Source organism: Chiloscyllium plagiosum, unplaced genomic scaffold (genome assembly GCF_037043375.1).
Source record: "Chiloscyllium plagiosum isolate Xiang-an unplaced genomic scaffold, Cpla_swu_hap1 HiC_scaffold_13, whole genome shotgun sequence".
Classification (NCBI taxonomy): domain Eukaryota; kingdom Metazoa; phylum Chordata; class Chondrichthyes; order Orectolobiformes; family Hemiscylliidae; genus Chiloscyllium; species Chiloscyllium plagiosum.
In genome coordinates, this window is record NW_028270151.1 from 26105418 (window position 1) to 26123307 (window position 17890).

A 17890-nucleotide genomic window follows, 5' to 3' on the forward strand; every position below is an offset into this window, starting at 1 on the left:
CAAATGCTCGACAATGAACATCACCAATAAGAGACACTCGACACTGCCATTTGACATTCAACGGTGTTACCATCACTGAATGTCCCACTGTCAACATCCTTGGGGTTACCACTGACCAGAAACTCAACTGGACTCAACACGTAAACACAGTGGCTACAAGAGCAGGTCAGAGACTAGGGATATTGTGACGAATAACTCATTTCCTGACACCCCAAAGTCTTTCCACCATCAACAAGGCACAAGTCAGGAGTGCCTTGCCTTGATGGGTGCAGCTCCAACAACACTCAGAAAGCTTGACACCATCCAGGACAAAGCACCTCACTTGATTGACACCACATCAACAAACATTCAATCCCTCCTCCACCGGCACTCAGTAGCAGCAGCGTGGATTATCTACAAGATGCACTGCAGAAATTTATCAAAGATTCTTAGACAGCAACTTCCAAACTCAGAACCACCTCCACCGAGAAGGACAAGGGCTGCAGGTACTTGGGAACACCACCACCTGCAAATTCCTCTCCAAGCCACTCACCATCCAGATATGGAAATATACCATTGTTCCTTCACAGAATCCTGGAATTCCCTCCCAACTGGCATTGTGGGTCAGCCCACAGAAAGTTGACTGCAGCAAATCAAGAAAGCAGCTCATCACCATTTTCTCAAGATCAAACAGGGATGGGCTATCAATACTGGCCAGCTAGCAATGCCCAAGTCCCACAAATGAATTTAAAAACTACTACTTTGGTAAATGGGACTTGGAACTGAAAACAAAACATCTATGAGGTACTCCAGGCCATGAACAACAACAGAATTGCACTTCAACATAATCTGCAACCTCATTGCCCAATATATCCTAATTCTATCTCACTGGAAAGGCAAGTGATCAACCCTGGTTTAATGAACAGTATGGGATGGCATGTCAGGAGCAACACTATGAATTGCCGACATGCTGAAGCCAGAATAAAACATGACATGTTGTCAGACACCAAAAACTGCAAGTGATAGACAAGCCTAAGCAATTCCAAACCATCAGCTCTGATCTAAGCTGATCTTAGTACTGCCATATCTATTAAATAAAATTTTAAAAACTCACTGGAGGATAAGGCTCCACAAATATTCCCACAGAGTCTTCGAGTCATACAGTATGGAAGAAGACCTGACTGTCCAACCAATCCATGTTGAACATAATCCCAAACTAATCCAGTCCTACCTGTCCGCTCATGGCCCATATCCCTGCAAAATCTTCTCATTCATGCGCTGATCTCAGTGTCCCTTAAACGTTATAACTGTACCCGCATGCACGACTTCCACTGGAAGTTCATTCCACATGCAAACCACCTGCTGCGTAGAAATGCTCAACAATGGGAGAATCCAGTACATTGGCGCGAAAGAAAATGCTGAAGCATTTGCAACAATTTAAAGCACTGAACAAATGATCCAGTTTGGTTTCCTGCAGAGCACCTTGCAATTATACACAGCAGTCTTCAGCCAAATTGATTTATAATATTAAATGATATTTAAAAATGGCTAGAAGTATTGGACACAGGAAAGGCTCAAGGTTCTGAGAAAATTCCGGCAACAGTAGTGCAGATGCAGACTCCAGAATTTGCCCCAATCCTGTGTGATATTCCAGTACAGTTACAACACTGGCAAATGCAAAATTGTCAGGGGTTGTCTTATGCAAAACAAAACAAGACCAATTCAACTCAGCGAATTACCACCACATCTTGATCATCAGGAAAATGGTGGAAGGTGTCATCAGTGCTATCAAGCAGCATTTTCTAAGCAATAGCCTGCTCACTGAAACCAACCAGATTTAGATCCTAACCTCTTTGCAACCTTGGTTCAAACACTGAAGTCATATTTGACTGAATATGGTATCAAGGAGCCCTCACAAAACAAGATTCAATGCAAATTATGAGGAAAATTGTCCATTGATTAAAGTCATATCTTGTAGAGTCATAGGAAGATAGTTGTGGTTGTTTGAGATCAGTTATCTCAGCAGGAATTCCTCAGTGCAGTGTCACAGTGCCATCGAATCGCGTAGATGCACAGCACAGAAACAGACCTCGTGGGCGGCACGGTGGCACAGTGGTTAGCACTGTTGCCTCACAGCGCCACAGACCCGGGTTCAATTCCCGCCTCAGGCGACTGACTGTGGGGAGTTTGCACGTTCTCCCCGTGTCTGCGTGGGTTTCCTCCGGGTGCTCCGGTTTCCTCCCACAGTCCAAAGATGTGCAGGGTCAGGTGAATTGGCCATACTAAATTGCCCGTAGTGTTAGGTAAGGGGTAAATGTATGGGTGGGTTCGCTTCAGCGGGTCGGTGTGGACTTGTTGGGCCGAAGGGCCTGTTTCCACACTGTAATGTAATCTGTAATCTGTAATCTGTAATGTAATCTGTAAAATGGTCCAACCCATGCATATTGACCAGATGTTCTAAATTAATCTATTTCCATTTGCCAGCATTTGAGCCACATCCCTCTAAACTCTTCCTATTCACATACCATTCAGATGCCTTTGAAATTTTACCAGCCTCCATAACTTCCTTTCACAGCACATTCCATTCATGTACTACCCTCTGTCTGAAAAGGTTGCCCCTGGGGTCCCTTCAGAATCTTTCTCCTTTCACCTTAAATATATGCGCTCCAGTTTGAGATTCCCCTACTTTGGGGCAAAGATGCTGGAGAATCAGTCGCAAAAAGGAGGCACTGGAAAAGCACAATAGGTCAGGCAGCATCCAAAGAGCAGGAAAGTCGATGTTTTGGGCATCATGGATAGGGTAAATAGACAATGTCTTTACCGCAGGAGAAGGAGTCCAAAGTTGAAGACATAGGTTTATGGTGAGAGTGGAATTATTTAAAAGGGACGTAAAGGGCAACTATTTCAGGAAGAGGGCAGTATGTGCCTGGAATGAGTTGCCAGGGAAAGTGGTGGAAGCTGGTACAATTATAACATTTAAAAGACATCTGGATGGGTGTATGAATCGAAAGTGTTAGAGGTATATGTGCCAAATAGGCAATAGACAATAGGTGCAGAGTAGGCCATTCGGCCCTTTGAGCCAGCACCAAACATTATGATCATGGCTGATCATCCATAATCTGTATCCTGTTCCTGCCTTATCCCCATAACCATTGATTCCACAATCTCTAAAAGCTCTATTCATGTCTTTCTTGAAGCTATCCAGAGACATGGCCTCCACTGCCTTCTGGGGCAGAGCAATCCATATATCCACTACTCTCTGGGTGAAGAAGTTTCTCCTCAACTCTGTTCTAAATGGCCTCCCCCTTATTTTTCAACTGTGTCCTCTGGTTCTGAAAAATGGAACTGGATTAATGTGGGATACCTGACCAGCACGGATGAGGTGAGCAAAAGAGTATGTTTCCATGCTATACATCTCCACAACCCTATGTGTATATCCACTAATTTTTTTCCCACTTATATACACTTCATGAATGGCCGGATCACATTGTCAAACCTCGATGAATCTCCAAATGAAAGCAATTCTCATAAAACTGCTGCTAAACCTTGTACCAATTATTTCAGTTCTTTGGCCTCGAACAACTGAATTCTCAACTGAGTGAGATTGATTTCCCCATCCACTCTACCAATGCCCCCCCTCATTGCCATATTTAAATCAAGTTAATCTCTCTTAAGCCTCCTATGTTGAAACAAATAATTTCCTGCAGAACCAAACATTTACCAATCTTTCCTCATTACGAATATCCTTGATAGTACAGAATTTAAAGATTTCTAATAGGAAACTAGAAATTGAAGCTATTTGTCTTGTGATGATGTTGTGGCTTTCAGAAATGCATTTTGTGCTGTTTTTGTTCGAAGAGAGGTTTGACAGAGAGGTCGAAGCTGTCTATTTGAATTCAATAAACCACAGGTGAGGTCCTTGGGAATTGTTTTTCAAGTGAGAAGAATAGAAGCAGCCTGTTTATAGGTGATCAAACTCCTGTAAGAGCCAGAATTTTAGTTTATCAGTTGCAGTTACTGGGATCTTGAAGCCGAACATAGGAGCTGGAATACAGCACTCCCTGCTACACTTTCTCTCAGAGATTTCTCTTAACATTTTCCCTCCAGGACTGGAGAATTGCAGGTGAGACAGTCTATTTTACTGAATTTCATTTTCCCAGGGTGGGTTTCCAGAATGTTACTATATTGGAACAGCTACTGTTTAGTAGTTAAATAATCTATTTTTCTATTAATTTTTCCAACAGAGTTAAATCATTTCCATTTCTCCTTCATTTTGTTGTATTTAATTATCATGTGTTTTGCTTTCAGATTTCAAGGTAGTTAGACATATCAAATTGCATCTGGAACATAATGCCTAGCACTTGCCTTTAAAATAAGAAAATGTTAGGGTCTAGGCTATCTTCTTAATATATTTTGAAGGGATTTGATCTGGTTCATAACAAAGTGGGACTTATCAAAATCTCAAATTCTAGTTTGGGTTTAGTATTATTGAACTAACTTGCAGTGTGCGATAAGTGTTGATGCTTTACATTTTAGGTGTTGCATTTGATTGCTTTAAACAGGGTGTGCCTTGAGTAATAATGGCTCTCCCAGTCATGAAGAGGTTCCTAGGGATAGAAGAAGTCACTTCAGAAGTTGTACAGAAAGTGAATAAGAGAAAGCTTTTGGAATCGGCAGACAAGCTGGAGTTGGGGTTGTCCATGTCTGTGAGGAAAGAGGACTTAATTAATGCAATTTAAAATAGCCAGGAATGTCATTGGAAACTTCAGAAATGGCAACAGCTCAACTGAAAATGAAGCATCTTGAACATGAAAAGGAAATGAAACAGTTTTACTTACGATTGAAAGCAGAAGAAAGAGAAAAATGGGGGAAGTTGAACTTCAGAAGTGGAAACTGAAAACTCAAAATTGACTTAAAATGTTGGAAGTAGAGGTGAAAAGTAGAAGTAGTGATGAGGACGGTCATGGAGCACATTCACATAGTAACCAAAGGCCTGATGAGTATCTTTTTAAATATTTCCAAGCACTACCTAAGTTTGACAAGAAGGATATAGAAGCCTCTCTCACTTCATTTGAGAAAGGTGCTAAACAAATGAAATGGCTGATGACCATTTGGGTATTGTTAATCTAAACAAAGTTGATTGGTACAGCTAATGATGTATCTGCACCATGATCAGCGGAGGTATCTGGGGAGTAACATGAGGTGATCTAAAGTGCTTATAAACTAGTAGCAGAAGCATACAATGATTGAGGAATCTAAGGAGGGGACCTGGTCAAATGTATATTAAATTTGAAAGGCTCAAACAAAGTAATTTTGATAGGTGGATAAGGACATTGAAAATTGATCAAGTATATGATGCATTTAGGGAGAGAATTATTTTCGAAGAGCTCAAAAATTCACTACTTGTATTACTGATAACTCTCTGCTCTTTCATATGAATTAAGATTAGCAGCAGAAATGGCAGATGGTTATGAGTCACCTTATAAACTGCAGTTTATCTTCCAACAATCTGTCAGGAATATAAATTGGGAAGAGAAAAATCTTCAGATGGAAGGGAAAAGATTTCATTGAAGAAAGTAAAGGGAGTTTAACACAGGATTAAAAAAGAAACCCATGAGTGGGAAAAAGAAGGGAAAAAGCTCAGGCGCTTTCATTTCAAGAAGGTTCCATGAAGTCACAGTGTTGGTTGTTTACAAAAAAAGCACTGCAAAGACAGGTGTAGGAAAACAAGATAAGCTAGTGAGCTTTGTTGAAGTAATAAAGGAACGCTCAGTGAAAGCTAAAAATCTGCAGAAGGTGCAACATGACCAGTGTTGATTGTGAAAAATTGCCACATCTCTTTAAACAAGTTACTTGCAGAGGGAAGATTTACTCATGTCTCCCAGGAGTAGTTGGTAAAGCAATTAAGATTTTAAGCGATACAGGAGCAAGTCAATCATTGAAGATGAGAGAGAGGAGTTCTGCAATTCAGAAGCAGTATTTCCAGAAAAGGTGGAAATATGTGGAATTCATTGTGAGAAGTGCAGTGTTCCATTATATAAAGTGAGATTAGAGAATCTAGTGAAAAGTGGTGAAGAATTGGCGGTGTAGTTGACAGCGAAGAAGGTTATCTCAGATTACAACAGGATCTTGATCAGATGGACCAGTGGGCTGAGAAGTGGCAAATGGAGTTTAATTTAGATAAATGTGAGGTGCTGCATTTTGGGAAAGCAAATCTTAGCAGGACTTATACACTTAATGGTAAGGTCCAAGGGAGTCCTGCTGAGTGCAGGTTCACAGCTCCTTGAAAGTGGAGTTGCAGGTAGGTAGGACAGAGAAGGCGGTGTTTGGTATACTTTCCTTTATTGGTCAGAGTATGAGTACAGGAGTTGTGAGGTCAGGTTGTGGCCGCTTTTGGAATATTGCATGCAGTTCTGGTCTCCTTCCTATTGGAAAGATGCTGTGAAACTTGAAAGGGTTCAGAAAAGATTTACAAGGATGTTGCCAGGGTTGGAGGATTTGAGCTTTCGGGAGAAGTTAAACAGGATGGGGCTGTTTTCCCTGGAGTGTCAGGGGCTGAGGGGTGACCTTGTAGAGGTGTATAAAACCGTGAGGGCCATGGATATGAAAAATAGACAAAGTCTTTTCCCTGGGGTGGGGGAGTCCAGACCTAGAGGGCATAGATCTAGGGTGAGATGGGAAAGATACAAAAAAGACCTAAGGGGCAACTTTTTCACGCAAGGTGTAGTACATGTATGGAATGAGCTACCAGAGGAAGTGGTGGAGGCTAGTACAACCGTAACGTTTAAAAGGCATCTGGATGGGTGTATGAATAGTGAGGGTTTGGAGGGATATGGGCCGGGTGCTGGTAGGTGGGACTAGACTGGGTTGGGATATCGGTCGGCATGGACAAGTTGGGCTGAAGGATCTGTTTCCATGCTGTACATCTCTTGGACTCTCTGACTCTATGGTGATGGGTTTAATAGAGAAATTCTCAGTTCCATAAATACAGCTTATCTTTGGTAACAATACAGTTTGATCACAAACTGTGTTGGGAAGCCAGTGGAAAATCAGGTAACTGAGGTGATACAGGAAGTATGGCCTGGGATTTTTCCTGACTGTGGGGGAACAAGGTCAGAAAGCCATAGGTGGAAACAGGAGGAAAAAAAATCAAAGAATAAAAATAAGGAATTTGAAGTTCAACTATCAGAGATTATGTTTGACCAAGTTGTATTACAGTGGGCTATAGAAAGGAGGTATTGAGGATGGCAAATGAATTACCAATAAGAGTTTGAGTGTTAAAAAAAAAACTCAACCCACATTACCAAGATATTTTTATGGGCCTGGATTGCAAGAGGATGTGTTTGAATTTTGCCAGGCATTTCATGCCTGTCAGGTATTTGGAAAACCTCAGGCAGAGATAAAAATCAACATTCTTAATACACATTCCAACGTTTGAGGAACCTTTTACCAGAGTTTTAATTGATTGCGTAGGACCCCTACCAAAAACAAAAAGTGTGAATCAGTATTTGTGACCAGAATAGTTGTGTCTACTAGATCTCCAGAGACTAGTCTCTGATGGAGGGGCATGGCTAAAAGGATTGCCAAAGGGTTACTCAGTTTTAAAAAAAGAGATACAGACTAGCCACAGAGATACAATTGGATCATGGGTCAAACTTTACAAAGTTATTTGAGTTATGTATTGTTTCGAAATAAAGCAATTCAAATCCACTGCATCCTAGCCAAAACTGTAAGGGACATGCGAACACAGGCATCAAACTGTAAAGACCATGTTGAGGGTTTATATTCAAGACTAGCCAGAGAATTGGGAGAAAGGAATTCAATTTGTACTTTTTGCAATTATGAATGTACCTAATAAATCAGTTAAATTCAGTCCTTTTGAATTCGTTTTTAGGCATGAGGTGAGATGACCACTGAAATTAAATAAGGAAAAATTGTTGAGTCAGAGTTCAGAAACCACACATTTGGACTGTGTGTCATGTTTTAGGGAAAGTTTAAATAGAATTAATTGGATAGCCTTAAAAAGTAGCATAGCATGTGGTAAAATGGGAAGCAGACAAGATATCAGAAATTCACAATTTCGTAAGTGAAGGTAAAGTGTTAATGTTACTTCTTCTTGTTGCTGAAAATCTTTAAAGGTGAGTTTTAATGGATATTATCAAATCAAAAGGAAATTGAAAGTGAGGTGAATTATTTGAAAAGTCTCACACCATGCGTCATGTGGATACGTTCAAAAGGTATTTTGAAAGGGAAGGAAACCAAAAGGAGAATGTGGTACTGGTTACAATACAGAGTGAAGAACTAAGTTCAGATGACTATGAACTGGACATTCCTCAAATTAAATTGGACAATATAAAAGTTCTCAAAATTTGGGAGAAATGATCGAATTATTTTCCAGTGGAAATTGAAATGACCTGAAAGAGTTAATAATCACAGTCATGTGGGGAGATATATGGGAATAAACTGAAAAATACTAATCTGATTATGCATAATGTAGACATAGAAAATGCTGTTCCAATTAAGCAACATCATTATCGATAGAACTCTCTAAAGTTGGCACCAGTTCAAAAAGAGATTGAACTCATGCTCAACGACAATGTAATCAAAGTGAGTTGCAGCGAATAGAGTTCACACAGAGTAATAGTGTCAAAATCAGATGGTACCCAATGATTATGTGTGGACTATCAGAAAGTCAGTACAGTTACAAAATCTGATTCAAATCCTATTCCTCATTTGGAAGACTTTATTAAGATGGAGAAGCAACTTACATGTCTAGGTTGGGCTTACTGAGATGATATTGGCAGGTACCTGCCTTATTCAAAAGAGTGAAGGAAAGTTTGGCTATTGTGACACCAAATGGACAGTAATGGTTTAAACTCATTTACATTCTGTATCAAAAATATGTCAGACACATTGCAAAGACAAAACAATAAAGTCATTTTAGGGGAGAACATTGATGATCCGGTGATTTCTAGTCATCCACGGAAGGAACATTTGCAACATCTATCAAAATTGTAAGATCGACTTCGGTAGGCGGGCTTAGTGATAAACCTGGCTAAGAATGAGTTCACAAAACCTTAAGTTGTGTTCATGGGCTACGTCATTGAACATGGAAAGATGGCCCCATCTGATGTGAAAACAGTGGTGATGTAGCAGATTCCCAAACCATCAAAGAGGGAAATACTACAAGTCTTGGGTCTGAGTGTTTTTGTTGGAAGATCACACCGAATTTTAGTATTGTGCTTGCACCACTGACTGACTTATGCAGAACGTTTCAGTGAATGCAGAAATGTCAGAATGCAGTTGGCAACCTGAAAGCTGTGTTAACCACTGTCCTAGTGTTATTCGCACCTATTTAAGCAAAGCCATTCAAATTGACTATCGATGGAGTGATGCGGCTGTTAGTGCTAAACTCTTGCAAACCGAGAAGGTTGAAAAACCTATTAAGAATTTTTCCAGAAAACTGAATAAACATCAACAGAAATATTCCACAATTGAGAAGGAGATATTGTGCTTACTGTAGGCATTGCAACATTTCTACTTTCATATTGCCACGAATGGTGTCTGAAACAATTGTATACACAGATCATAATCCCTTAAAATATGTGGAAAAATTAAGGATGAAAATTCCAGACTGTTGACTTGGAGCTCAATATTTCAGCCATTCAATTTGAAAATTGTACATGTGGAAGGACAAGAGAACGCAATTGTCAATGCATTATCACAACTTTGATTAGGAAAGTCATTCAGTTGCTGGAAAAACAATTTGAACTGGAAGATTGCAGTGAACGTTAGCATGCTTTGAGTGAATGTAATGTACATGTACTGTATTGTCATCTACTAATAGTGTAAGATTAAATGTTTTTGAAAATTAAGCTTTCATTTTGTTTCATTATTTGAAGGGGGAAGGTGTGTTGATATTATGGTTTTAGGGGTATATTTTGATGTTTTGTTTTTAGTTTTAGTTTCTCAGTCGTCGTTTTTGGGGTCTTGAAGTTGGGTTTTGGTGCTGCAATACATCTCTCCCTGCCACTCTCTTTCTCTCCGAGAATGTTCTCTTGATGATTTTCCTGCTGGTCTAGAGAACTGTATGAGAGACAATCTATTTTACTGAATTTGCCTTTTTAAATGTGTGTTTATGAGATGTTACTAGACTGAAACAGTTACTGTTTAGTAGTTAAATAATATATTACTCTGTTAAGGTTTCCAACAGAGTTAAGTAATTCCAATTTCTTTCTTTTTTGGATTTGAACTGTCATATAAGAAGAAAGTAAGTGTGTTTTGCTTCAAAACTGATAGTTTGACCAATCGAATTTCATCTGGAACACAAAGCCTGGCACTTGGCTTTAAAATAAGGAAAACGATAGGGTCTAGGCCATCTTCTTAATATATTTACAGAGGGGTGCGTCTGGTTCATAGCAGTCTTACACTCAACTGAACTAGGATGTAAGAAACACAATATTTGCAAAACAAATGGTGTCATAGAGATAGCCAATATCTGCTGTATCCTGATCACAATGTCCTAACCAATCAGAATCTCTCTGACTGGTCCGAGAATGAAGATGGCCTGTTAACTATCCCACTTGCCACATCTTTGTGTTAATCATGCCCCAACGAATCAGTACCCACTTCTCATATTGTGGTAAATGTAAACTCTTCATTGTGCCCTCGTCTGATGAGTGCAAGATAAAAAGTTTCAAATGCTGGTCTCCGATCAACAATGTTTAAAGAAAATTCTCTAATTTGTCTAATGTCCTTGTATATTGTCTCAAGCTAACATGTGACCACATCCTTCCTGCAAACAATAAGAATTGTAGAAAGTAAGATTAGCAGGAATCAACCATATTACTTCTGGGGCAGGCCTTTTAAGATTAAATTAACCAACCTTTCTGAAAGCTTCTTTGTAATTCTGCAGCCAAAGCAATTGACACAGCAATCAAAAGAATAATAAAAACACAAGGGATGATGAAGAGAGGGATTCTTTGCTGGTTGAAGGGCTCTGTGAATTCTTGATGGCCTGTAATTAAAAACATTTAATAACAATACAAAGAAAACTGGCCTCATGAATTTTATTTATGTATATATACACCAACAGCTTGAACCAAAATATTTGTCAGTGAAATTGGATAAGAAGCATGTAATCTGGCAGGAACTCCATTATTGCACTCATTGTTACAATTACTTATAAGTATTAGTTTAATTCTGATTCAGTAGGGTACTCAATCTGAATCTTGCACAGCATTTGATCGTAGCCTGGTGTTAGGCACCAATTGCACTAAGTAGAAATATTGGGAAATACAGCAGGTTGTAGCATGGATGGGGAAATAATGTAAAAATACAACTTCAGTGTGAGGAAAGAGATATATATTAAACATTAAAACTGACTTCTAGAGATCTGACAAAGTATATGGGGCAGCATGGTGGCTCAGTAGTTAGTGCTGCTACCTCACAAGTGACAGGGACCCATGCTGGTTTCCAGCCTTTGGTGACTATCTGTGTGGAGTTTGCACATTCTCATCGTGTCTACATATGTTTCCTCCAGGATCTCCAGTTTCCTCCCACAGTCCAAAGATGTGCGGGTCAGGTGAATTGGCCATGTTAAATTGCCCATAGCGTTAGGTGCATCAGTCAGAGGGAAATAGGTCTGGGTAGATTACTCTTCGGAGGGTTGGTGTGGACTTGTTGGGCTGAAGGGCCTGTTTCCACACTGTAGGGAATCTAAAAATATATTGCAGAAAACAGAGAAACCTCCAAATGGTAAATGAATTGAATAGTGGCAAATAGAACTCTTACGTGTCTGGATTCAGTCATACACTTTGGACCTAAGATTTATAGATTAGAGTATATTTTTTCAGATTAGATTAGATTACTTAGTGTGGAAACAGGTCCTTCGGCCCAACAAGTCCACACCGACCTGCCGAAGCGCACCCACCCAGACCCATTCCCTTACATTTACCCATGCACCTAACACTACTGGCAATTTAGCATGGCCAATTCACCTAACCTGCACATTTTTGGACTGTGGGAGGTAACCCACGCAAACACGGGGAGAATGTTTGTCAGTCGCCCAAAGCTGGAATTGAAGCCAGGTCTCTGGCGCTGTGAGGCAGCAGTGCTGACCACTGTGCCACCGTGCCGCCCACAAGTATCTTCTAAATGAAGGAATTATGATGCAAGGATTACTATTGGTGATACATAAAATCTAAGAATTGGAGAATTCTAAAGGTTGTATTGTAACTTTAGGACACAGATAGCACAAATAAGAGCAAAGAGTATATTGAATGTAAAGATCAGTGCAGTAAAATCAAGATTGAATTTAAAATGGCATACCAGAGCATATCAAATTGACATCTTCTTTATGGTCACAGTCATGATTGGCCATTACTGACAATTGGCAGTCCCACAGGAATAATTCACTCCCCTTGCATTTAATTTCATCAATCCATATTGTGCCATTTCCTCTTTCAAACAGCACCTCTTCCAGATGTGAGACTGGATGACCACAGTTTAAATGCCGACAGATCACAGCAGCATCCTTCCTATCCCAGGAATCATCACAAACCGTTCCCCATGTACCATTGGTGAATACTTCAACTCTTCCAGAACAATTATTAAATCCTGCAGCCAACCGCAATTCTGCAGAAACAAAAGTTGTGTGTGAGAATTTGAAGTATTTTAACTTGCAATTGAATATAATTACTTTGTTTGCCTTGTTCCATAATAAAAAAAAACATGATCACACAGGGTGTACCACCTGCAAAATACATTGCATTAACTGATCAAAACCCCTTCAACAGCACTTTCAAAATACATGACTTCTGGCACATATGTAGACAAGGCAACAAGGTCTCATGTATGAGTGTGCCAGCAGCTACAATGGCACTTCAAGCTACATACCATCTTCAAATTCATCTGCTATCATCTTGCCTTTATTGTCACTCAGTCAAAATCTCCTACCTCCCCTAGATAGCAACAGTGTTCTGACATCTCAAGGATTGTTGCAGTTCATGAAGACAGATCATCACCCCACTCTCATCAAGAAATAGAGACAAACAACAATGCTGGATTAGCCATTGACAGCCAGGTCACATGAATGAATTTTTAAAAATTCATAGCTCTGGGATAATTTGCTGCAATCAAAAAAATAAATAAGTTGACCAATTTGTACAGCAGAAACTGTTTACTCATGTTTAAAGAGAGATCATTTAAAACATGGAAATGGAGTCATGTTCATTAAAATTAAGCCTGCTGAGCATAATTGAATATTTGACAGTTATGCTGAACTTTTCCAGAATTCAACGGTCCCGAACAGAGGCAGAGGCAATGTGTTCATTCCAGTGTGAATGACTGAATAAATGCAGTCTGACAGCTGATACTTTGTTCAGACTAGTTTCCCCAATATTTTGTCCCTGGATTAATCTTTCAACCCTTTCCATTAATGAGTGATACTAAATTATCAAGCATTTGATGCTATGTTCCTGTTACTACCACTGGTATAACCAATCCAGTGATACCAGCTGGCAATTGAAGACAATTGTGCACTATACTTAACTCTGGCACTTGGACTCGCTGCTCTGCATTAAATAATTGGTCGGAGAAAGCGAGGATTGGAGATCAGAGTCAAAACGTGTGGCACTGGATAGAACAGCAGGTCAGGCAGTCTGCGAGGAGCAGGAGACTCAACATTTTGAGTATAAACCCTTCATAACATTCCTGATGAAGGTCTTATGCCCGAAAAATCAACTCTCTTGCTCCTCGGATGCTGCCTGACCTACTGTGCTTTTCCAGTGCAACACTTTTTGACATGAAATAATTGGTATTAATGATGCAAAATAATTGTAAAAGTTGAAGTGATGGACAGATTGTAAAGAACCATTTTGGTATTGAAATCAGAAATTTCACAAAGAATCAAAAAAAAGGTTCCTACTGGATGACATTTGTTCATATCCATATCACTAATTACCAAACTTTTCTGAAGCTAGTTGAGTTTTACTGTTCTTCATGTCTCCCTCATTGCGTATTTTCCTTGGACTTCGTTCTAAAAAAAAAAGAAACATTTAATTACTTCAGCAACAACTTGTGTTCATACAGCACACGAGATGTCCCAAGGCACTTCCTGGGACCACAATAAATATAACAAAATATAACACGGAGGCACAAAGTCGATATTGGGTCAGAAGATTAAAATCATGGTCAATTGTGGTCAGATTTTAAGAGGTATTGTAATGGAGGACAGAGACGGATAGAAGCAGGGAGGTGAAGTGGAAGAATTATGAAGCTGAGGACCTAAGCAATTGAAGTCATCTCCATGCAGCAATTGTAATTGGAAATGCCCAAGAGACCAGGCTTAGTGGATGGCAGCTATGTCAGAGAATTATAGGGCTGCAGCAGTTTAAAGTAATAGGGAGTTGTCAAGTAGTGGAAGCAATCATGAACTGGGATGAAAATTTTAAAACAAATTACTGCTTGACCTGGAAACCACAGAGATGAGACAGCAAAGGTGTTGTCTGGACATTGACAATGAAAATGTGCATAATTTCAAATTTGAGTGTGCAGAAATATTAAAAGATTGGTGAAACATTTCAAGACAATTTTTTTCAATTTGCACTTCTTACCTGAACAGATAATTCCAACATCTTCCTGGTGGTCACAATTATGTTCACCCCATGGTGAAGATGGACATTGCCACAAGAACATATCATGCAAGCGACAGTTCACATCATCGAGCCAGATTGGTCCAGAACCGCTTCCAAAGGTAACATCAACATCCACAGATTGGGCAGATCCACAGCTGAGCTGTTTACAAACAACTTCCGCATCCTCCATATCAAAAGAATCAGAACAAACAGTCCCCCAGGTCCCATTGTAGAAAACTTCAACTCTGCCCTGACATGGGTTTGCTCCATCCTGCAGCCTAACAGCTCTGTGGTCTGTAGAACAAACAGTGAGCTTTAATCTGAAACAAAGACAGATGTTGCTGGAAAAACCAAGCAGGTTTGTTGAAAGAAACCAGAGTTTCTGTTTCAAGTCCAGTGACTTCATCAGAACTGATTGCAACTTGGAAAAACTGATTATTATGATGAAGAACAGATTGGAAGGGGATGGGAGAAGGGAGAGTGAGTGAATAGATGGAGATGGAGCCCAGAGAGAGATGTGTGAAAGGGTTGGGTTAACATGGGGATTATGGACAGGCCAGGAGAGAATATAAACTGAATAAGTGATCTTGAGAGCTGAGGGTAGCAAAGAATGGATGGTCTGTGCTGAACGCAAACCATACAGTGTCATAACAGAGTGGGTGAAAATGGGTTGGCTGTGCTAAAAGCAATCCATGTCATGATACGACTGATTATGAGGATGGGGAAGAAATATCAAACAATGGAATCAGGTTGTAAAGTTATTGAATTTGATACGAAGTCCCAGAGACTGTAGAATCCCCAAATGGAACATTAAATGTTTACTCTGAGACTCACTGAACACTGCTGCAAGCATGTGTCAGAAATGTTGGCATTGGAGCACAATGATATGCTGAAATGGTAGGCAGTTGGCAGCTCTGGGTCATTTAAATGGACAGAATGTTGGTGTTCTTTGAAGTGGTCACCCAATTTGCATTTCATCTTGCCAATGTAAGGAGATTACAGTTTGGCTGCAGTAGATTAGATTGAATGAAGTTAAAAAATTGCTGCTTAACCTGGAAGGTATGTCCTACGGTCTTGGATGAGGAAGGAGGAGAAGGTAAGCAGGTGTTACACCATCTGCGATTGCACAGGAAGGTAACATGGGAATGTAAGGACATGTTGGGAATGAAGGAGGAGTGGACCAGAGTGTGCCAGAGGCAAAGGTACCTTTGGAAAGCTGAGATAGAAGAGGAGGTGAAAGTATGACTTTTTGTGGCATCCTGTTGGAGGTGATGGAAATGACAGCTTACAATCCTTTGGACGTGGAGGATAGTGGGATGGGAAATGAAGTCTGGGGAATGTGTCATTTTTGTAGGAGTGAGGAGAAAGGATGAGGACAGAAGTGCTGGAGATGGACCAGGCATGGCTAAAGACTCTGTCAACCCCAGTAGCAGAAAATCCTTGGTTGAGGAGAAAAGTAGGCATTTCTGAGGCCCCCCAAGTGGAAGGTGGCATCATCACAACAGATTCAACATAGATGGAGAAAATGGGAGAATAGGATGGTATCCTTACAGAGAGCAGGATGCTCATGGCATGGAATGAATGGCAGGAGCTGTAGTCTTTGAATTAAGACGTGCAGTGTATTTCATTGAATGAGTGGGTGCAGTATGATTCACCAATTGTATGATTCAAGTTTGTTTGATTGAATTAAAACGTTAAGCTTGACACATTGAATGAATCATGCTTTTGCCCGAAATGTCGATTTTGCTGCTCGTCGGATGCTGTCTGAATTGCTGTGCTCTTCCAGCACCACTGATCCAGAATCTGGTTTCCAGCATCTGCAGTCATTGTTTTTACCTCTGTGAGGATATTTAGTCCAGGTAACTGAGAGCTGATTAGTTTGTAATGATTATTGGTAGCAACCCCCTACCCCCACCCCAAATAATGGAAAGACAGTGGTCAAGGAAGGGAAGGGAAGTTTTGGAGCCAAACCACTTGAAGGTGACAGCATAGTGGAAATTGGAAGCAAAATTGATAATTCTTTCCAGTTCAGAGTGAGAGAAGGAAGTAGAACAATGATGTCATCGATTTTTCAAAGAAAGGGTTGTGAAGGGCCCAAGTAGTATTTGAACAGAAATGTTCCATGTATCCCACCAAGAGCCAAGTCTAACTGGGACCTATGCTGGTAATCATAGCCACATCATTGTTCTGAAGAAAGTGAGAGGAATTAGAGAAGACGTTGCTCAAAGTGAGGATGAGCTTGTCAAAGCAGATGAGGGTGGTGATTGGGCCGCAACATCATGACTATCCCACAATTCATTGAGGTGGAGTGCACATGAATCAAACTAAGACCTTTGCTGAGGACAGAATGTTCAGTATCAAACTTTAACCTTTTGTTCAGTTTATTGAACTGTTCAAATCAATTGTGCAATTTAAACATCCGTTCAAAAATAATGACGTTTTAAAAATAAATTCAAAGAATGCACCCCCAGGACAATTAACTTAAAAATATATATCTTAAAAGGCGTTCCACTGTCTGATATTTCCCATATATGTTATCCTTATGGGAGTGAACCAATGGCCTTTCCCTTAGTTAATCATTAGGCCGAACATTGAATTATTCATTAATTACCAGGACTAAAATGTGAATATCAATTCATGCGCAGGTTTGTTGAAGAGTTCCATTTGACAGGACTGGAAAGGGTGAATATTTCAAAAGACATGTTACCTGAGCAGATAACACCAGCATCTTCTTTATGATTGCAGTCGCTCTCACTCCATGGCTCCACCAGACATTCCCACAGATCAGAATCATTCAATCTGCAGTCTAACCATACAGGCCCCAAGCCTGGACCAAACCAACCGGAGACTGTTGCATTTAAAGCCTGTCCACACTTCAGCTGGTTACAGACAACTTGGGCATGTGCTAAATCCCAGGAATCATCGCATGCAGTTCCCCAGCTTCCATTGTAGTAAAGTTCCACCCTTCCAGCACAGTCGCTTCCACCATCCACCAGTCTTATCGGAATATGATCTGAATGACAGGAATGAAAACGAACTGCTGAGAATTATCAGTTGCAACTCCTCAAAACACAGATACTACAGTGCTACAAATAATCATGTGTATGACTAATTTTATTATTTTAATTTATAGAGCTCAACTCCATCTGAACCTGCTTGAGAAATTAAGCCTCTGAATTTTAAAATCCAGTTTCTGCACATGGGGTGTCATATTTCAGGTCAGCTTTATTTAAATCGGTCTTAAAGAAAATGGTCCTGTTGATTGGCTGGGTAGG

At 40.1% G+C, this 17890-nt stretch overlaps 1 protein-coding gene across 1 annotated transcript in view; it reads right to left on the minus strand.

Moving 5' to 3' along the window:
• Positions 1-17890, minus strand: part of LOC122556108 (scavenger receptor cysteine-rich domain-containing protein DMBT1-like) — a 66084-nt gene that overhangs the window by 4912 nt on the left and 43282 nt on the right. The window contains exons 7-11 of the mRNA XM_087993942.1: positions 17323-17628; positions 14595-14909; positions 13943-14017; positions 12310-12615; positions 10865-10996 (exon numbers count right to left, since the gene is read on the minus strand). Coding sequence (XP_087850068.1) covers positions 10865-10996; positions 12310-12615; positions 13943-14017; positions 14595-14909; positions 17323-17628 — 1134 coding nt within the window. The remainder of the gene's footprint in view (positions 1-10864; positions 10997-12309; positions 12616-13942; positions 14018-14594; positions 14910-17322; positions 17629-17890) is intronic.